Below are 23,161 nucleotides of genomic sequence, written 5' to 3' on the forward strand. Positions count from 1 at the left end.
CCGAACACTAAATGAGATGTTTTCTGAATGGAGTCTGGTGCTGCCGCCTCCTCTCTGCACCACTCAGCTAGTGGTGGACATGGGACCTCCGGGTCCAGGTTTAGGGTCCAGGTGGTTTAGGGTTTCTGTGTTCAGGTGGACTCACACTAACCGATGAATAAACACGATGATGACAGACAGACCGATGGAGGTCAGACAGCGGACAGGAGCCCGTCAGAGGACGGCGTGTCCGATAATGGAAGCGTATTTACCTTCGGACTAGATGCTAACGGCTAGCAGCATCGTGGCTGTTAGCATTCAGGGAGCTAACGTGAAGCTAGCTAACATCTCGTGACGTCAAATAGACGCAGAGGAGAAACGAACAGCTGATAACAAACACAATGAGACACAAAATCAACTTAAAACACCTGAAACGGTCCTCACCGTCAGACGGTCCTTCTTCTTCTATGGTTTCCTTTAGTTGTTACAGCGACACACCGCCACCTACTGACCAAGACTGGTTATAATACTATAGAGTCTATAGTATTATAACCTAATAATACCTAGTTATAGTCCTACAGTCTATACTATAGACTCTATAGTATAGAGTATGGTATAGACTGTTTCTATCAACTGTAGACTGTTTCTATCAACTGTAGACTGTTTATATCAACTATAGACTGTTTATATCAACTAACGTTATCGACTGTTTATATCAACTGTAGACTGTTTATATCAACTAATGTTATAGACTGTTTATATCAACTGTAGACTGTTTATATCAACTATAGAGTGTTTATATCAACTATAGTGTTTATATCAACTGTAGACTGGTTATAATACTATAGACTGTTTATATCAACTGTAGACTGTTTATATCAACTATAGTGTTTATAACATTAATAAAGTGTTTATATCAACTATAGACTGTTTATATTATGAACAGTATATTAATGTTACAGCCTTTACAACATTAATAGACTGTTTATAACAACTATAGACTGTTTATAACACGATGCACTCTGATAAACTGTCGTACTGTGTGAGTAATAGTACTGTGCTAAACAGTAGTGCTGATTGAGTAATAGTACTGTGATAAACAGTAGTGCTGATTGAGTAATAGTACTGTGCTAAACAGTAGTGCTGATTGAGTAATAGTACTGTGATAAACTGTAGTACTGAGTAATAGTACTGTGATAAACAGGAGTACTGTGTGAGTAATAGTACTGTGATAAACTGTAGTACTGTGTGAGTAATAGTACTGTGATAAACTGTAGTACTGTGATAAACAGTAGTACTGTGTGAGTAATGGTAATGTGATAAACTGTAGTACTGTGAGTAATATTACTATGATAAACTGTAGTACTGTGAGTAATAGTACTGTGATAAACTGTAGTACTGTGAATAATAGTACTGTGATAAACAGTAGTATTGTGTGAGTAACAGTACTGTGTTAAACAATAGTACTGTGTGAGTAATAGTACCTTGATAAACAGTAGTGCTGTGTGTGTAATAGTACTGTGATAAACTGTAGTACTGTGTGAGTAATAGTACTGTGTGAGTAATAGTACTGTGTGTAATAGTACTGTGTGAGTAAAGTACTGTGATAAACTGTAGTGCTGTGTGAGTAATAGTACTGTGTGTAATAGTACTGTGTGAGTAAAGTACTGTGATAAACTGTAGTGCTGTGTGAGTAATAGTACTGTGTGTAATAGTACTGTGTGAGTAATAGTACTGTGACAAACTGTAGTACTGTGTGAGTAATAGTACTGTGACAAACTGTAGTGCTGTGAGTAATAGTACTGCGATAAACTGTAGTGCTGTGTGAGTAATAGTACTGTGTGTAATAGTACTGTGTGAGTAATAGTACTGTGATAAACTGTAGTGCTGTGTGAGTAATAGTACTGTGTGTAATAGTACTGTGTGAGTAATAGTACTGTGATAAACTGTAGTGCTGTGTGAGTAATAGTACTGTGTGAGTAATAGTACTGTGATAAACTGTAGTGCTGTGTGAGTAATAGTACTGTGTGTGTAATAATGCTGTGTGAGTAATAGTACTGTGTGTAATAGTACTGTGTGAGTAATAGTACTGTGATAAACTGTAGTACTGTGTGAGTAATAGTACTGTGACAAACTGTAGTGCTGTGAGTAATAGTACTGTGTGAGTAATAGTACTGTGATAAACTGTAGTACTGTGTGAGTAATAGTACTGTGACAAACTGTAGTGCTGTGAGTAATAGTACTGCGATATGCGATAAACTGTAGTGCTGTGTGAGTAATAGTACTGTGTGTAATAGTACTATGTGAGTAATAGTACTGTGATAAACTGTAGTGCTGTGTGAGTAATAGTACTGTGTGTGTAATAGTGCTGTGTGAGTAATAGTACTGTGTGTAATAATGCTGTGTGAGTAATAGTACTGTGATAAACTGTAGTACTGTATGTAATAGTACTTTGTGATAAACTGACAAACAGGTGACACATGAGACGTCATCAAACGGGATACTCATAGGCTGCAGGGGGCAGGGTCTGTCTTGATGAGACCGCTCTGTGATTGGCGGTGTAAGGGGAGCAGGTGTGACGTCATGCCGTGTTTGGGGGAGGAGGAGTGAACCGTCCTGTGTCACTCTCCGTCTGTCTCTCCGTCTCTCGGTGTCGTCACACCGATCATCATCATCATCATCATCATCATCATCATCATCATCCACCGGATCGATTCTCCCTCACCGACCACCGTCTTTAAACTCGAAGCAGCAGAAGCGGCGGGAGGCTCGTGCTCGTGTCGTCATACGGCAACATCGCGCGCCGTCTGAGTCCACAGACCGACCTCCATCTTCATCCTCTCCATCCTCTTCATCATCATGTCCGGTACCAAGGAGGAGGACCGTAAAGGATCTGGCGAGTGGCGGGAATTATTCTGGAACCCGAGAACTCACGAGCTGCTGGGCCGAACCGCCTCGAGCTGGGGTGAGTCACGTTCTACTCTCGTTACTAGCCCCCCACCCCCCCCCCCCCCCCACACACACACACACACACCGGTCTGTCACCTTAATTTAAATCATCTTGTCGATGAATAATAATATTATATTGCATGATAATATATTGTAATGTAATTATATGATACTATTATTATTAATGTATGACAGTATATAATAAGGATTATATTTATTTTACATATTATATATATATACATATTATATTATATATTATATAATAAATATAATATACTTATAATACATATATTATATATACAGAGAATATTTATTATACTATATGTATTTATTATATATAATATATATCATATTATATATTATTTATTGTATATATAGTAGTGCTGGGCAAGTTAACTCGTTATCGCGTTAACGCATTCATTTATTAATGCCGACAATTATTGTATCGCGCGTTAACGCATTTTCTTTATTATTATTGTAACAGTCTCATGTTTATCGTTTTGTATTGGAGATGATATGTCCCTTCAGGGTTGCCGTAGAGAAAAGGCGACTCCCGCTTCTGGGGGGGGGGGGGGGGCTGGTCTCCCGACTCCGCTTATTACCGTCTTATAAATGCACCTCATACAGAACCCAGGACGCTCGGTCACATCGGTGTAGGGCTGCACAATTTATCGAATTTTAATCGCGATCACGATTTTGGCTGCCACGATTAAATGAGCATGATCGTCTGCGATATTGACGTTTAAAATGCGTGCTCTGCTACATATCAAATCAAGCGCTTCCTCAACTAACAGTCAGCCGACCACCAGGGGGCGAATGAGATGGGAGGTGTCATGCGCGCACCCTGCAGACTCCGCTATTAGTAGAAGAAGAGAGACGGACAACAGAACAGAGAGCAGACGGTCGGGTGCCGCACAGCGATGCAGAGACGTACATTAGCTAGAGTGACCAGACGTCCGGGTTTAGGCCGGACAGTCCGGACTTTCAATGCCCTGTCCGGCGTTAGCTGGACGCGTATTTGTCCTCCTGTTTGGAGTTCCACTGGGCCTAAAGAGCCGCGCGATAGAGTATTTTGCTGGAACGCAGTCTAACAAATGATTGGTTAAAAGCGTTGTCAAATAAATATCTGATAGGCTTAGGTTAGGTTCTAGCCAGTGGCGGCTGGTCAATAGAGGGCCATGGGGCATGGCCCCACCATGAGCCACACAAAAAAATAATAATTATAATAATCATAAATTATATAAAGTGTCAATATTTGTGTTTCTGAACTATGGAATGTACCCAGTAATGTGTGTAAAGTATGATATCTGCACAAAATATATGCTTTTCCTGCTCGTGCTCTCTGTCTGTGTGTAGACACTCTGAGAACGCGCAGCTTGGGGGGCCTGATCGTTTTGGCCCAAAAGAGGCGGGGCTATGAAGCAGTTTAGCCAATTGCTGATTCAAGATATAAATGAGTGACATACAATTTAGCCAATCAGCGCCCTCAAATAGATTCAGCTTGGGGCCAGAACGATCAGACCCCCTCGCTGCACGTTCTGGTCACGAGAAGTCTCGACAGGCGAGCACTCCTCCTCCAAGACCCGTTTGAGAGGAGAACTTTGAGGAGATTCTGCAGCCAAAGAGCTGATATCAGATCAGCCTGACCTCACAATCAGACAGCAGACTCGCGGGAAAGGGAAGCAGTACATGAAGCTTCTGTACTAGCTGAACACCAGACAGGTTAGCTAGCTGCATGACGTCATGCTAATCATTTATTTAGCTTTTTAAAACAACGGGGACAGATCCAGCACGGACAGTTAGGGAGTGAGGAATGAGGAGGTAAGGAAACATGAGAACACCAGGGTAGGGAGTGAGGGATGAGGAGGTAAGGAAACATGAGAACACCAGGGTAGGGAGTGAGGGATGAGGAGGTAAGGAAACATGAGAACACCAGGGTAGGGAGTGAGGGATGAGGAGGTAAGGAAACATGAGAACACCAGGGTAGGGAGTGAGGGATGAGGAGGTAAGGAAACATGAGAACACCAGGGTAGGGAGTGAGGGATGAGGAGGTAAGGAAACATGAGAACACCAGGGTAGGGAGTGAGGGATGAGGAGGTAAGGAAACATGAGAACACCAGGGTAGGGAGTGAGAGATGAGGAGGTAAGGAAACATGAGAACACCAGGGTAGGGAGTGAGGGATGAGGAGGCAAGGAAACATGAGAACACCAGGGTAGGGAGTGAGGGATGAGGAGGTAAGGAAACACGAGAACACCAGGGTAGGGAGTGAGGGATGAGGAGGTAAGGAAACATGAGAACACCAGGGTAGGGAGTGAGGGATGAGGAGGTAAGGAAACATGAGAACACCAGGGTAGGGAGTGAGGGATGAGGAGGTAAGGAAACATGAGAACACCAGGGTAGGGAGTGAGGGATGAGGAGGCAAGGAGACATGAGAACACCAGGGTAGGGAGTGAGGGATGAGGAGGTAAGGAAACATGAGAACACCAGGGTAGGGAGTGAGGGATGAGGAGGTAAGGAAACATGAGAACACCAGGACACACATGGAGAACTCTGTCAAGCTACATATTAGACAAAGTGAACATCTTTTCTTCTACATATTGTCCTCAGTCTCATCTGCTTAACTTGGTCATGGAGGCATCAACATGTAATAGAGATGTTAAATGAACAGTGAAAACTCATCATAGCTTCTTTTAACATCAGTATTCATAATTACACTTCATGTTTACTTCTCCTGATCTTTACCTCCTATAACAAGGTCCATAGGACATCTCAATAAATGAACATGTTATATTATGTTTTATAAGTGTTATTTACTGATTGTTTTCGTGTTGGAATACATGTTAAATATTTAACTGCCAAGTAATAATGCGTGTTAGATACTTACATTTTTTTTGCATTAAATCATACTGGGATGTTTGCTGAAATTGACAGGATGGCCCTAGAACATGTTCCACCAGCCGCCACTGGTTCTAGCCCTGTATCATTGGTTAAAAAGGTAAACAAGGCTCCGTGTGCTGGCTGCGTCACATCTACGCACTGAGGCGACTGACAGCTGATCAGCTGATCAGCTGATCAGCTGATCAGCTGTCAGTCGCCTCAATCATCAGAAACCGACGTCGCTTCACGTGACGCTTCAGAGGAAAGGACGTCTCATGTCTGTTAAAACATATCTCCTCGCGTCCTCTCTCCTCGTCTCCTCTCCTCGCATGGTTTCCTCTCCTCTCCATTTGTCTGTACACGATCACTGTACAGAGTTGTTTTCTGGTCAGGGCCGTTTTCAGCGAACATTCCAATAAAAATGCACTTTAAATGTTGATTAAAAAAAATATTGTATGTTTTCAGTTGATTTAATGGTGTTAAACTACTTATATTAATAAAGACAGTTATCATCACTGTCAGAGTGGAGATGTTTTCTCTGTTACCTGTTAAACAAACTGCACACAAGTCCCCAACAGACTGAATCACTTTAGAAATATATTTGGCTCAGTCTACAGTTGTTTTTGGAATATATATGTTTTTATGAGGATATTATTTACTGCCTTTTCTTTAGTATGTTAGTATTCCGTGTTACTGTGTTCTTTTATTCCACAGAAAAGCTGCACAAAGCTTTTCTGTGACCAACAAAGGTCCCACGGCCAAAGTCCAGTCCTGTTTTCAGTGATAACGTTCTCTTACACTGGCTGTTTGAAGGCGACATTTCAGAAAAAAACCTGTCCCTATTGGACATGCGTCTGTTTTTTGCCCTATTGGCTTTGGTTGTCTCTTTTGTCCCTGAAATATGTCTCCAGCGCGCCTCTGTCCATATGTGGCACAAAGCTTGTGTGTAGGATTACACAGGACTTGCATGTGTTGTACTGTGGTGTTGCTGCCCTGACTTCAGAAAATGATCTGAACACCTCTTCCACTTCAACATTCATTATGTTTTACAGCAACCATCAGTTGAATAGATAACATTCACACTGGTGCGTTCAAGTACAGACGTTCTGCATCCCTCTTTCTACCACTCGATACTGCCGATGGACAAATGAGTCTGATGAACAAAAGACACTGCACACAAGTCCCAACAGACTCAATCACTTTAGAAACTCTTGACTTTCTGAGCCGTTAAATGTTCACCAAATTAGTTTGGTTTTCTTTATGCTTTTCAAACATTCATTTATCTGTTTATTATTGATTATTTCTGTGACCTGTGATTTAATTTGTACATTTTAAGTCCACACATGTTATGCTTTGTGGCACTCAGCACAGTGGTCAGTGTTTGAACACCACAATGTTGAATAAATACAAATACTGTGAACAAACACTCTTTGACTCTTTAAGACGATTTGTTCCTATTCTGTTACACAAACATCATGCAGCAATCACACAACGTTGTGTTGTAGAGGGAGCAGGCCAGAGTCCTCTGCAAGTATTCACAGCTTCACTTCACCAAAGAGGAGTGTCCTCCTCTTTGGTGTTATGGATATGGTCACACTAACATCAGCCTGAATGTAGCACAACATGGAAGTGGAAGCAGTGCTCTGTTGATTTAATTTTGGGTAAAAAGTGTTGATACTATGTTATTGTTGGAATGCTGTTTTTGAATTATTAAGCTTGAGAGCTCTATGGAGAATATTTACAAATCCTCTTAAACTTCTTCAACTTTCAAATCCTTCAACTTCCTCATACTTTCAGCTACAGACACCATTTCAACTTTCAAATGTTGAGAAAACCCTCAACTATTGCCAACATGATTCAGCTTTTTGATATCTTTTAAACTTTTTGAACTGCAGCAATTTAACTTTTATGATTTTTCAGCCCTTTTCTGACTTTATAATGGGTGTGTATTGCGCAGCTTAGAGTGCGTGATGTCACCGCTAGAGTGAAGAGCAGCTTGAGATTCTTGTGAAAAAAACATTTGTGTTTTGCCACTGTGTCCACAATCTTCACTCTTCATGCATAATTTCTGGATGTAGAAGTAGCTAATATTGTCCTTGTCGTAGAAAAAATTACTGTGGAATCCCACAGATTTCCACATTTGACACGGAAGCTGTTAATTGAGAGGAAAACCAACTTTCTGCTCCATAGAGACCAATGTTAAATTTTGCTTCAAAAACATCTTCCACAGAACACGGTACCCCATTTCTAGATCGCCAGTTAAGCCACATTTTTTACACTACAGACACAATTTTTACAGGATCTGTTCTTCAACTCATTCTTCCCATCAATTATTAATATCGGAGCAATAGGAGCTACGGTTATGGGAGTTTTGATGATTTGTTTGAGAGGTGTTTCCCTGTTTTATCTCCATGAAATGGCTTCAGGCACACAGGTGTTTGCGATTGAGCCAATTAGTGATGTTGATGAACACACAGACTCACAGACACACGCGCACATACACTCCTCTCTCTCTCTCTCTCTCTCTCTCTCTCTCTCTCTCTCTCTCTCTGTGTCTCTCATACAGTCATTCAGGTCTTAGGGATCTTTAGAGGTCTTTCCCCCCTCCTCCACCCCCCCCCCCCCACACACACACACGCCATTTCAAAATAAAAGCCCCAGAGAGTGAATTCTAACTGAACTGCTTGTGATGAAGCCTGTCATTTAATAACCTCTGTTTATGTGTCAAACATGATGATTATGTCTCCTCTCCCCCTCCCTCCCCCACCCAGTCCCACCCTTTCAAAATAAAAGCCTCATGGATTAACTGTATTTAAACGTTTTGCTCAAAATTAGGCTTTTTTGTTGAAATAATGAATGCTCTTACTAATACTGCGACAACTACTACTACTGCTAATATTTCCAGTATTACCACTACTACTACAACTTTTGCTGTTGCTACTATTACTACTACTGCTACTGCTATTACTGCTACCATAAATATTATTACTACCACTACTGCTATTACTACCACTACCACTACTATTATTACTGATACCACAACTGCTAATACTGCTATTCCTGCTACTACCAGTACTAATACTACTACAGCTATTAGTACGACTGCTGATACTACTACTACTTCTTCTAATTACAAATACTTCGACGACAACTTCTACTACTACTGCTACTACAAATATCACTACTTCTACAACTAGTACTTATTCAAATGCTACTCATACTTATACTGCGAATAATACTTCTACTACTACTACAACAAATATCACTACTGCTGGAATTCTTTTAAGCTACAGAAACCGTTCGAATATCAAAATGTTCAGCTCTTTCAGGAGAGGGGTGACATAACTTCATATTTGTAATCTTTCAACTTTTTGAATTATTCAGCTTTTTGCAATTTTTTTAAAATTGGATATCTATTTTCAGCAATGTTTTTGAGATTCATTTCAGCTTTCAGCATTCCAACGCATTTTCAGCAGGAAATGCATTTTCTAGTTTATATTTTCCTTCTACGAGATGCACTGTGATCACCAGGCTGATGCAAAGAGTTGTACATGAGCCTGAATGTAGCACAACAATGGAAGTGGAAGCAGTGTTCTTGTTCATTTAAACGTGAAAGTGCAATAAAAAGATGTCCCTAAAATTAATGAATAATCGTGATCGCAATATTGATCAAAATAATGGCGATTATGATTTTGGCCATAATCGTGCAGCCCTACATCGGTGGCAGCGGTGTTTCTTATGCACCGACTACGGACCGCTACGACTAGTTTACGCTTCGTGACTGTGAGTGTGCACTTTCTTAGCTTAGCTTAGCCGTCTCAGTTTAGCTAGCAGGCTAACTCCGCGGCACTTCAGAGAGAAAAGCGCCGCTGGTTCAAGTGCAGGATGTGGGTTGGAGATGAAGACCCGTGAAGCCCAGCTCAGGGCTGTTCAGCAGACGGTCGGCCAGCAGGGACCATGTGGACCTGCCTCCAGAGGGTCCTCGGCTGCGTGAGACAGTCTGTTACTTTATTTGTAAAGTGCGTTGCTCACTGGCAGCGGTGGAGGAAGTCTTCAGACTACGTTGGTGCAGCGTGTGGGAGAAGTAGAGATAAACTAAAGCAACACAAGCTAACAGACGCTACAGAGAAGTTTAGATAAACTAAAGCAACACAAGCTAACAGACGCTACAGAGAAGTTTAGACAAACTAAAGCAACACAAGCTAACAGACGCTACAGAGAAGTTTAGATAAACTAAAGCAACACAAGCTAACAGAAGCTACAGAGAAGTTTAGATAAACTAAAGCAACACAAGCTAACAGACGCTACAGAGAAGTTTAGATAAACTAAAGCAACACAAGCTAACAGACGCTACAGAGAAGTTTAGATAAACTAAAGCAACACAAGCTAACAGATGCTGCAGAGAAGTTTAGATAAACTAAAGCAACACAAGCTAACAGATGCTACAGAGAAGTTTAGATAAACTAAAGCAACACAAGCTAACAGATGCTACAGAGAAGTTTAGATAAACTAAAGCAACACAAGCTAACAGATGCTACAGAGAAGTTTAGATAAACTAAAGCAACACAAGCTAACAGATGCTACAGAGAAGTTTAGATAAACTAAAGCAACACAAGCTAACAGACGCTACAGAGAAGTTTAGATAAACTAAAGCAACACAAGCTAACAGACGCTACAGAGAAGTTTAGATAAACTAAAGCAACACAAGCTAACAGATGCTGCAGAGAAGTTTAGATAAACTAAAGCAACACAAGCTAACAGATGCTACAGAGAGGTTTAGATAAACTAAAGCAACACAAGCTAACAGATGCTACAGAGAAGTTTAGATAAACTAAAGCAACACAAGCTAACAGATGCTACAGAGAAGTTTAGATAAACTAAAGCAACACAAGCTAACAGATGCTACAGAGAAGTTTAGATAAACTAAAGCAACACAAGCTAACAGATGCTACAGAGAAGTTTAGATAAACTAAATCAACACAAGCTAACAGATGCTACAGAGAAGTTTAGATAAACTAAAGCAACACAAGCTAACAGATGCTACAGAGAAGTTTAGATAAACTAAAGCAACACAAGCTAACAGATGCTACAGAGAAGTTTAGATAAACTAAAGCAACACAAGCTAACATGCTACAGAGAAGTTTAGATAAACTAAAGCAACACAAGCTAACAGATGCTACAGAGAAGTTTAGATAAACTAAAGCAACACAAGCTAACACATGCTACAGAGAAGTTTAGATAAACTAAAGCAACACAAGCTAACATGCTACAGAGAAGTTTAGATAAACTAAAGCAACACAAGCTAACAGACGCTACAGAGAAGTGGAGACAAACTGCAGGTTGGTGTTGTGGAAGATGTCGGTCTGAGGAACGTTCTCAAACTGCGTTCACGTCTCGTTTGGTGTGAACGCAGCTTTAGGATCTCAACGAATGACGTCACGTATGAGCCTCAAGACGCACCGTCAGCAGAAGAACACACGAGTTGTGTTAAAGGAGAGGACGACTAAAGCCACGCGTTACAACCAGCAGCAGCTGCTGCTCTCACTGGAGACTACTGGACATCACTGGGTCACCTTCATCACCTGAGTTACAGCATCATAGTGATGAAGAGTAGAGCTGGGTCACCTTCATCACCTGAGTTACAGCATCATAGTGATGAAGAGTAGAGCAGCATCATAGTGATGAAGAGTAGAGCTGCATCATAGTGATGAAGAGTAGAGCTGCGTCACATGCTCTGACTGTGATGAAGACTCAACACACACATGTAGATGAACGTGTGAAACATGTTGTTCTGTTCACAGCAGTGGAACGTTTCACACACAGTCACACACTGAGCACAGATATAGAAGAGATAGAACTGCTGCTGTGTGAAGAGAACACTGCCGCTAACAACAACCTGATGTGTTTAACGTGTTCACACACAATGTTATTCACCTTTGTTCATAGAGCAGCACTTTTGTTATTATGATTGTAAATGAATCATTAGGTTCCTACTTCTAACAAGTCTCTCTAACAAATCTGACAATATGATCAAAAGCACCTTAAAGCTACAAGAAGCCTGTGAACTACTACGACTCCCATGGTGCATTTCACCAGCAAACAACTAATGACAGAGCTCCGTGTTCAGATGAAGATGAAACCGTTTTATAATCTGCAGTTTAAATGTACGAACAAGTCACCCGTACGGACCGGTCTTTATAATGTCAGTGATATAAACTGATCTGATGTCTGCTCTTGCTTTACATAACTACACTCTTATGATGTCATATTTCCCATCATGCACCAGGTTATTGTGGCCTTGATGGAGACTGAAGGACAGACACACACAGTGTGTGTGTGTCTGTGTTAATCTGGATTAAGCAGACAGACGAGGTTGATTTGACTGTAATATACACACACACACACACACACACACGTTGGTAGTAATGTACTTGTGGGGACCCTCATTGACGACATTTGATGAAACACATTACTTTAAAGTCAGAATTAGTTTTCAGTACAGCAGGAAAAGATGTGCAGTGACTCTTGTGTACATCAGGGTAACATAATTAGTGAAACGTTAAAGTGACTTCTGTTAATGTAAAATGTAAAAGTGACCAATAAGAAGAAGAGAAGAGAGAGAGAGCTGGTACAGAGATTATACCCTCCCCCATCACACACTGAATGTAGGTCATCAGCAGGGGGCGGGGCTAAAGAGGATTATAAAGATGATATTTAGAGGATGAAAGTGCTCTACTTTATAATTAAGACCCCTCCCCCTTTGTCTCCCCCTCAGGTCTGATTCTGCTCTTCTACCTGGTCTTCTACCTGTTTCTGGCGGGCATGTTTGTTCTCACCATGTACATCATGCTGCTGACGCTCGATGACTACAAGCCCACCTGGCAGGACCGCCTGGAGACTCCAGGTAACAATGGTGATGATTGGTTAACGAGGCTCACCCTGTGACCGGTTAACGAGGTTCATCCTGTGACCAGTTAACAAGGCTCAGCCTGTGACCGGTTAACAAGGCTCAGCCTGTGACCGGTTAACGAGGTTCATCCTGTGACCGGTTAACGAGGTTCATCCTGTGACCGGTTAACGAGGTTCATCCTGTGACCGGTTAACGAGGTTCATCCTGTGACCGGTTAACGAGGCTCATCCTGTGACCGGTTAACGAGGCTCAGCCTGTGACCGGTTAACGAGGCTCAGCCTGTGACCGGTTAACAAGGCTCATCCTGTGACCGGTTAACGAGGCTCATCCTGTGACCGGTTAACGAGGCTCAGCCTGTGACCGGTTAACGAGGTTCATCCTGTGACCGGTTAACGAGGCTCATCCTGTGACCGGTTAACGAGGCTCAGCCTGTGACCGGTTAACGAGGCTCAGCCTGTGACCGGTTAACGAGGCTCAGCCTGTGACCGGTAAACGAGGCTCATCCTGTGACCGGTTAACGAGGTTCATCCTGTGACCGGTTAACGAGGCTCAGCCTGTGACCGGTTAACGAGGCTCACCCTGTGACCGGTTAACGAGGCTCAGCCTGTGACCGGTTAACGAGGCTCACCCTGTGACCGGTAAACGAGGTTCATCCTGTGACCGGTAAACGAGGCTCATCCTGTGACCGGTTAACAAGGTTCATCCTGTGACCGGTTAACGAGGCTCAGCCTGTGACCGGTTAACGAGGCTCACCCTGTGACCGGTTAACGAGGCTCAGCCTGTGACCGGTTAACGAGGCTCACCCTGTGACCGGTAAACGAGGTTCATCCTGTGACCGGTTAACGAGGTTCATCCTGTGACCGGTTAACGAGGCTCAGCCTGTGACCGGTTAACGAGGTTCATCCTGTGACCGGTTAACGAGGCTCACCCTGTGACCGGTTAATGAGGCTCATCCTGTGACCGATTAACGAGGTTCATCCTGTGACCGGTTAATAAGGCTCATCCTGTGACCGGTTAACGAGGCTCAGCCTGTGACCGGTTAACGAGGCTCAGCCTGTGATTGGTTAACGAGGATCATCCTGTGACCGGTTAACGAGGCTCATCCTGTGACCGGTTAACGAGGCTCATCCTGTGACCGGTTAACGAGGCTTATCCTGTGTCTGGTTAACGAGGCTCATCCTGTGATTGGTTCACGAGGCTCAGCCTGTGACCGGTTAACGAGGCTCATCCTGTGTCTGGTTAACGAGGCTCATCCTGTGATTTGTTAACGAGGCTCAGCCTGTGATTGGTTAACGAGGCTCAGCCTGTGATTGGTTAACGAGGCTCATCCTGTGTCTGGTTAACGAGGCTCATCCTGTGACCGGTTAACGAGGCTCAGCCTGTGACCGGTTAACGAGGCTCATCCTGTGACCGGTTAACGAGGCTCAGCCTGTGACCGGTTAACGAGGCTCAGCCTGTGATTGGTTAACGAGGCTCATCCTGACGATTGGTTAACGAGGCTCATCCTGTGATTGGTTAACGAGGCTCATCCTGTGATTGGTTAACGAGGCTCAGCCTGTGATTGGTTAACGAGGCTCATCCTGTGTCTGGTTAACGAGGCTCATCCTGTGACCGGTTAACGAGGCTCAGCCTGTGACCGGTTAACGAGGCTCATCCTGTGACCGGTTAACGAGGCTCAGCCTGTGACCGGTTAACGAGGCTCAGCCTGTGATTGGTTAACGAGGCTCATCCTGACGATTGGTTAACGAGGCTCATCCTGTGATTGGTTAACGAGGCTCATCCTGTGATTGGTTAACGAGGCTCATCCTGTGATTGGTTGACGAGGCTCAGCCTGTGACTGGTTGACGAGGCTCATCCTGTGACTGGTTAACGAGGCTCAGCCTGTGATTGGTTAACGAGGCTCAGCCTGTGACTGGTTAACGAGGCTCATCCTGTGATTGGTTAACGAGGCTCAGCCTGTGATTGGTTAACGAGGCTCAGCCTGTGATTGGTTAACGAGGCTCAGCCTGTGATTGGTTAACGAGGCTCATCCTGTGACTGGTTAACGAGGCTCATCCTGTGATTGGTTAACGAGGCTCATCCTGTGATTGGTTAACGAGGCTCATCCTGTGATTGGTTGACGAGGCTCAGCCTGTGACTGGTTAACGAGGCTCATCCTGTGACTGGTTAACGAGGCTCAGCCTGTGATTGGTTAACGAGGCTCAGCCTGTGACTGGTTAACGAGGCTCATCCTGTGATTGGTTAACGAGGCTCAGCCTGTGATTGGTTAACGAGGCTCAGCCTGTGATTGGTTAACGAGGCTCAGCCTGTGATTGGTTAACGAGGCTCATCCTGTGACTGGTTAACGAGGATCATCCTGTGACTGGTTAACGAGGCCCATCCTGTGATTGGTTAACGAGGCTCAGCCTGTGATTGGTTAACGAGGCTCATCCTGTGACTGGTTAACGAGGCTCATCCTGTGATTGGTTCACGAGGCTAAACCTGTGACTGGTTAACGAGGCTCAGCCTGTGATTGGTTAACGAGGCTCAGCCTGTGATTGGTTAACGAGGATCATCCTGTGATTGGTTCACGAGGCTCAGCCTGTGACTGGTTAACGAGGCTCAGCCTGTGATTGGTTAACGAGGCTCAGTCTGTGATTGGTTAACGAGGATGTGTGCTCTCATGTTTCAGGGATGATGATTCGTCCAAAGGGAGACCAGCTGGAGATCAGTTTCTCCGTCTCAGAATCTGAGAGCTGGAACGGTTTCATCCAGAACCTCGACCGCTTCCTGACTCGTAAGATTCACGTTGAATGATGTCATCACTCGTTACATATATTTATATCTCATAATATATATTATCTCTCTGTCTGTCTGTCTGTCTGTATGTCTGCCTGTCTGTGTGTCTGTGTGCCTGTCTGTCTGTCTGTCTGTCTGTATGTCTGTCTGTCTGTCTGTCTGTCTGTCTGTCTGTGTGTCTGTGTGCCTGTCTGTCTATCTGTCTGTCTGTATGTCTGCCTGTCTGTCTGTCTGTCTGTCTGTCTGTCTGTCTGTCTGCAGCGTACGAAGACAGCAATCAGGTTCAGACCAACGATAACTGTTCTCCAGATCAATACTTCATTCAAGAGGACAGTGGAGAGGTAAACATGTCTGTCTCTCTATCTGTCTGTCTCACCCCCACCTGTCTGTCTATCTATCTGCCTTTCTCACCCCCACCTGTCTGTCTGTCTCTCGCCCTGCCTGTCTCCCCCTCCACCTTTCTAGTTCTTTGCCTGCCTGTCTGTCTCACCCTCTGCCTTCTTGTCCGCCTCTGCCCGTCTCACTCTCCCCCTGCCTGTCTGTCTGCAGGTCAGGAACAACCCAAAGCGTTCGTGTCAGTTCAATCGGACGATGTTGGAGGAATGTTCAGGGATCTCTGATCGCTTCTTTGGTTACAGCAGCGGTCAGCCGTGTGTCCTCATCAAACTGAACCGGGTTGGTTTATTAACACATCAACGTAGAGATACACGTATATAAATAAACACGTATATATCATACAGTACTTATATATATATCATACAAAGAGTCTCCTGACCTGTCTGTCCCTACAGGTGATCGGTATGTTGCCGGGGAAGGACGGTCAGTCTCCTTATGTCACCTGTGGAGCAAAGGTCTGAATCTGTCTGTCTGCTACATCCTGTCTCAGTGTTGTGCTGTTGAGTGTTTTTATGTGAACTACACTCAGCTGATAGAACTACAAGGACCACACATGTCACCATCACGTCAACAGCATGTAGACGTTCTCTTTAGAGAGAACTTCTAGTAACCGAATAGGGGCGGAGGTCCGGTCTGTCTGTCCGTCTCATCTGCTGTCTCCATCTTATCATCCTTCCATCATCAGAGGTACAGAGTGGAGGAAGATGAGTGGGTAAGAACAGTAGAAAAGAAGATCATAGAACCTAGAACCAGAGACAAAATGTAGAACCAGAGACACAACGTAGAACCAGAGACACAATGTAGAACCAGAGACTAAATGTAGAACCAGAGACACAACATAGAACCACAGAGTCACAATGTAGAACCACAGAAACACAACGTAGAACCAGAGACACAATGTAGCACCAGAGACACAATGTAGAACCAGAGACACAATGTAGAACCAGAGACACAATGTAGAACCACAGAGTCAAAACATAGAACCAGAGACACAATGTAGAACCAGAGACACAATGTAGAACCACAGAGTCACAACGTAGAACCACAGAGTCACAACGTAGAACCAGAGACACAATGTAGAACCACAGAGTCACAACGTAGAACCAGAGAGTAACACCGTAGAACCACAGAGTCACAACATAGAACCACAGACACAAAATGTAGAACCACAGAGTCACAACGTAGAACCACAGAGTAACAACATAGAACCACAGAGACACAACATAGAACCACAGAGTAACAACGTAGAACCACAAAGTCACAACGCAGAACCACAGAGTCACAACGTAGAACCAGAAACATAATGTAGCACCACAGAGTCACAACGTAGAACCACAGACACACAATGTAGAACCACAGAGTCACAACGTAGAACCACAGAGTCACAATGTAGAATCACAGAGTCACAACGTAGAACCACAGAGTAACAACGTAGAACCACAGAGTCACAACGTAGAACCACAGACACACAATGTAGAACCACAGAGTCACAACATAGAACCACAGAGTAACAACGTAGAACCACAGAGTAACAACATAGAACCACTGAGACACAACATACAACCACAGACACAATTTAGAACCACAGAGTCACAATGTAGAACTACAGAGTAACAATGTAGAACCACAGAGTAACAATGTAGAACCACAGAGACACAACGTAGAACCACAGAGTAACAACGTAGAAACACAGAGACACAATGTAGAACCACAGAGTAACAACGTAGAACCACAGACACACAATGTAGAACCACAGAGTCACAATGTAGAACCACAGAGTAACAACGTAGAACCACAGAGACACAACGTAGAACCACAGAGTAACAACGTAGAACCACAGAGACACAATGTAGAACCACAGAGACACAACGTAGAACCACAGAGACACAATGTAGAACCACAGAGTAACAACGTAGAACCACAGAGTAACAATGTAGAACCACAGAGACACAACATAGAACCACAGAGACACAATGTAGAACCACAGAGTAACAACGTAGAACCAGAGTAACAACGTAGAACCAGAGAGTAACAATGTAGAACCAGAGAGTAACAATGTAGAACCACAGAGACACGACATAGAACCACGGAGACACAATGTAGAACCACAGAGACATAACGTAGAACCACAGAGACCCCAATGTAGAACCACTGAGTAACAACGTAGAACCACAGAGACACAACGTAGAACCACAGAGTAACAACGTAGAACCACAGAGACACAACGTAGAACCACAGAGACACAATGTAGAACCACAGAGTAACAACATAGAACCAGAGAGTAACAATGTAGAACCACAGAGACACAACGTAGAACCACAGACACACAATGTAGAACCACAGTCACAACATAGAACCAAAGAGTAACAACGTAGAACCACAGAGTAACAATGTAGAACCACTGAGACACAACGTAGAACCACAGACACACAATGTCGAACCACAGAGTCACAATGTAGAACCACAGAGTAACAACGTAGAACCACAGAGTAACAACGTAGAACCACAGAGACACAACGTAGAACCACAGAGTAACAACGTAGAACCACAGAGACACAATGTAGAAGCACAGATTAACAATGTAGAACCACAGACGCACAATGTAGAACTACAGAGTCACAATGTAGAACCACAGAGTAACAACGTAGAACCACAGAGACACAACATAGAACCACAGAGACACAATGTAGAACCACAGAGACACAACATAGAACCACAGAGACACAATGTAGAACCACAGAGTAACAACGAAGAACCACAGAGTAACAATGTAGAACCAGAGAGTAACAACGTAGAACCAGAGAGTAACAACGTAGAACCAGAGAGTAACAATGTAGAACCACAGAGACACAACGTAGAACCAGAGAGTAACAATGTAGAACCACAGAGACACAACGTAGAACCACGGAGACCCCAATGTAGAACCACAGAGTAACAACGTAGAACCACAGAGACACAACATAGAACCACAGAGACACAATGTAGAACCACAGAGTAACAATGTAGAACCACAGAGTAACAACGTAGAACCAGAGAGTAACAATGTAGAACCACAGAGACACGATGTAGAACCACGGAGACACAACATAGAACCACAGAGACACAACGTAGAACCACGGAGACACAACATAGAACCACAGAGACACAATGTAGAACCACAGAGACACAATGTAGAACCACAGAGACATAATGTAGAACCACAGAGACATAATGTAGACCAGTGATTCTCAACTAGTGGGTCGTGACCCAAAAGTGGGTCGCGGACCCGTTTTCAGTGGGTCGCGGGCCTTTGCCTGACAAAAAAAAAAGTTGTGATTTTATTTTGAAGGGAATTTTTTATGCAGCGGAATTATTCCAGCATTTACGGCACTTGTTCAGCGGTGCAGGAAAAACACCGACCAATGCGTTGTGAATCACATCACGTGATGCAGCTCAGCCAATCAAATATGAGTATTCTGACAAGTTTCCTGACTCAGTGAGATGTTCACACACCGCGACACAGAGAGAGACGAGGACACAGAGACAGAGCAGGACTGTTGAGGTGAGACTTGTGAAAGTCAAATCATAGGACGATCTCCAAAAGAGAGAAATGTCCAGAGAGACCAGAGTCACTAGACTCTGACTGGACAGACTCATAGAGGTGAATTCTTCAAACACTAATTTCTCTTTTTAGTCGATGATGAAAATATAATATTGTGGCTTGTTCACTTCACACTGAATGAACTGAGTTTAAAGCTGCAGGACAATTCAGTGAACATAATTTATCGAAATTGAATTTCGTTACATAATTTATTTTTTAATCCAGCCGTTATTTTACTTGAAATGAGAAGAACATTCATCTATGTATTTCTATGTATTATTTATAATCCATCCAGTTAGATTTGAAAACTGAGAATAATTGTTAAAATATAATTGATGTGTACTTTCTTTATTTGATTTGACAGTTGTTTACTACACAGAGACGTTACTACTACTAGACTTCTTGAATATAGATATACCCAAATTATATATATATGGAGATATATATAATGTGGGTCGTGGGTCCCGGCTTGTCATTAAGGGGTGATGGTGGGTCCCGCAGCCAGACCAGTTGAGAACCACTGATGTAGAACATCAACAGAAGCTCTCTTGGTTAATCTTCATCAGAATCAGCTTTATTGGCCATGTGTGCTTACGCATACATGGAATTTGTCTCCGTTTTCCACTCCGCTCTCAATGTACAAACACAAATTTACAATAAACAAGAAATATATGTATAAAGAATAAAAAAGGGCAGCAAAAAAAGTAGAACGGATGTAGGTATAAACATTTAGCGATAATATAAGTATAAATATATATCCAAGAGAAAAAAGTGTATATATATATATATATACATATACACATGTGAACATCAACCTATAGACAATGGCATGAGTTGTAAGTGGTGGTAATAGTGTAGTATGACCTATTCATTGTTCATGAGAGTGACGGCCAGCAGAGAGAAGCTGTTCCTGTGTCTGGTGGTTTTGGCGTACAGAGCCCTGTAGCGCCCTCCAGAGGGGAGGAGGTGAACAGCTGGTGTCCAGGGTGTGATGGTCTGCAGAGATCTTTCAGCCCGTTTCCTGACTCTGGAGGTGAACAAGTCCAGGATGGAGGGCAGGCTGGAACCAATGATCCTCTCTGCAGACCTGACGGTCCGTTGCAGTCTGTTCCTGTCCTGTTTGGGGTCCGATCCAAACCACACAGTGATGGAGGAGCAGAGAACAGACTGGATGATGGTGGAGTAGAACAGGATCAGCAGCTCCTGAGGCAGGTTGAACTTCCTGAACTGGAGCAGGAAGTACAACCTCTGCTGGGCCTTTCTCCTGATGGTGTTGATGTTGGGAGCCACTTCAGGTCCTGGAGATTGTGGATCCCAGAAACCTGAAGGTCTCCACAGCAGACAGTGCTGTTGAGTCTGGGGAGGGGGGGCAGTGTTGGGGGCTCCTCCTGAAGTCCACTGTCATCTCCACAGTGTTGAGCTTGTTCAGCTCCAGGTTGTTCTGACCACACCAGAGGACCAGCTGTTCAACCTCCCGTCTGTACGCAGACTCATCACCGTCCCTGATGAGGCCGAAGACCGTTGTGTCCTCTGAGAACTTCAGGAGTTTGACAGACGGGTCCTCTGAGGTGCAGTCGTTGGTGTAGAGGGAGAAGAGCAGTGGGGAGAGACCACATCCCTGGGGGTCCAGTGCTGATGGTCCGGGTGCTGGATGTGATGTTTCCCAGCCTCACCTGCTGCGTCTTGTCTGTCAGGAGGTTAGTGATCCACTGACAGGTGGAGGCTGCACAGTGAGCTGGAGAGTTTGGGTGGAGTATCTCCGGGATGATGGTGTTGAACGCGGAGCTGAAGTTAAGGTTTCTGTCTGAACTAAGGTATTGATCTCTCTATGTGTGTGTGTGTGTCTCTCTCGCTATGTGTGTGTGTGTCTCTCTCGCTATGTGTGTCTCTGTGTGTGTCTCTGTGTGTGTCTCTCTCTGTGTGTGTGTGTGTCTCTCTCTGTGTGTGTCTCTCTGTGTGTGTGTGTGTGTCTCTCTCTGTGTGTGTGTGTGTGTCTCTGTGTGTGTCTCTCTGTGTGTGTGTGTGTGTGTCTCTGTGTGTGTGTGTGTGTGTCTCTCTCTGTGTGTGTGTGTGTGTGTGTCTCTGTGTGTGTGTGTCTCTGTGTGTGTGTCTCTCTCTGTGTGTGTGTGTGTGTGTGTGTGTCTCTCTCTGTGTGTGTGTGTGTCTCTCTCTGTGTGTGTCTCTCTCTGTGTGTGTGTCTCTCTGTGTGTGTGTGTGTCTCTCTCTGTGTGTGTGTGTGTGTCTCTCTCTGTGTGTGTGTCTCTCTCTGTGTGTGTGTGTGTGTGTGCAGAGGGAGGACGGAGATAAGATCGGACCTCTGGCGTACTACCCTCCTAACGGGACCTTTAACCTCATGTACTACCCGTACTACGGCAAGAAAGCTCAGGTAACAAACTCAACACTGTCCATCACGTTCATCTCATGGATCCTCCAGTAAATCAATCATGTGTTCATCTCATAAGGATCAGTGCACCAGATCCATTAGATCAGGTAGACCAGATCCATGAGACACAGTGGATCAGTTAGATCCAGTAGATCAGTTGGATCCAGTAGACCAGTTGGATCCAGTAGATCAGTTGGATCCAGTAGACCAGTTGGATCCAGTAGATCAGTTGGATCTAGTAGGTCCAGTAGATCCAGTAGACCAGTTGGATCCAGTAGACCAGTTGGATCCAGTAGATCAGTTGGATCCAGTAGACCAGTTGGATCTAGTAGGTCCAGTAGATCCAGTAGACCAGTTGGATCCAGTAGATCAGTTGGATCCAGTAGACCAGTTGGATCCAGTAGACCCAGTAGACCAGTTGGATCCAGTAGACCAGTTGGATCCAGTAGACCCAGTAGACCAGTTGGATCCAGTAGACCAGTTGGATCCAGTAGACCAGTTGGATCCAGTAGACCCAGTAGACCAGTTGGATCCAGTAGACCAGTTGGATCCAGTAGATCAGTTGGATCCAGTAGACCAGTTGGATCCAGTAGATCAGTTGGATCTAGTAGGTCCAGTAGATCCAGTAGACCAGTAGGTCCAGTAGAATCATGGTCTCAGGTACATATTACTTCCTTGTTGAACGAGTGAGACTATACTGACGGCAGTGATGTCATATAGTAAGTGTGTGATGTGTTCAATGTCTCAGGTAAACTACACTCAGCCGCTTGTGGCCGTGAAGTTCCTGAACGCCTCGCTGAACACCGACATCGACGTCGAGTGTAAAATCAACTCCAACACTCTCGCCGAAGGAAGCGACAGAGACAAGTTCGCTGGACGGGTTTCCTTCAGACTGAGAATCAACGACACATAGACACACACACACACACAGACACACACACATACACACACACACACACACAGAGCCACAGAGAGACACACACACACACACACACGCACGCACACACACACCTGTTGTGTATGTATCTACGATGCGGTTACTGACCGTCTATTTTTAAGTATTTGAAACCTTTGATTACGGACCGATTGTCGTCTCGTTTTGTATTTCTGACCCTCAAACCGACCAATCAGCACACACACCAGCTGTGATGTCACAGAGGATGCACTGACTTCACCTCCATTGTTCAATCTGCATGAAGATCAAAGTATTGATCTCACAGCTGATCAGTTTATCTGGTCACATATTTATGACATGTTTATTTGTTTATTACATGTTTATTTGTTTGTTTATTACATGTTTGTTTGTTT

The 23,161-nt window shown here is 43.9% G+C and overlaps 1 protein-coding gene across 1 annotated transcript; it reads left to right on the plus strand.

The window, feature by feature from the left end:
- Positions 1-2,838: 2,838 nt before the first annotated feature.
- atp1b2a (ATPase Na+/K+ transporting subunit beta 2a) lies at positions 2,839-22,766 on the plus strand (the record flags this gene model as incomplete). The annotated part of the gene is made up of 9 exons (XM_079295789.1): positions 2,839-2,944; positions 12,582-12,710; positions 15,388-15,492; positions 15,756-15,835; positions 16,044-16,169; positions 16,286-16,345; positions 16,576-16,602; positions 21,761-21,856; positions 22,602-22,766. 9 exons carry the CDS (start codon positions 2,839-2,841, stop codon positions 22,764-22,766), a joined length of 894 nt encoding a protein of 297 aa, XP_079151915.1.
- Between the last annotated feature and the right edge of the window lie 395 nt (positions 22,767-23,161).

Source organism: Melanostigma gelatinosum (assembly GCF_949748355.1).
Source record: "Melanostigma gelatinosum genome assembly, chromosome: 23".
NCBI lineage: Eukaryota > Metazoa > Chordata > Actinopteri > Perciformes > Zoarcidae > Melanostigma > Melanostigma gelatinosum.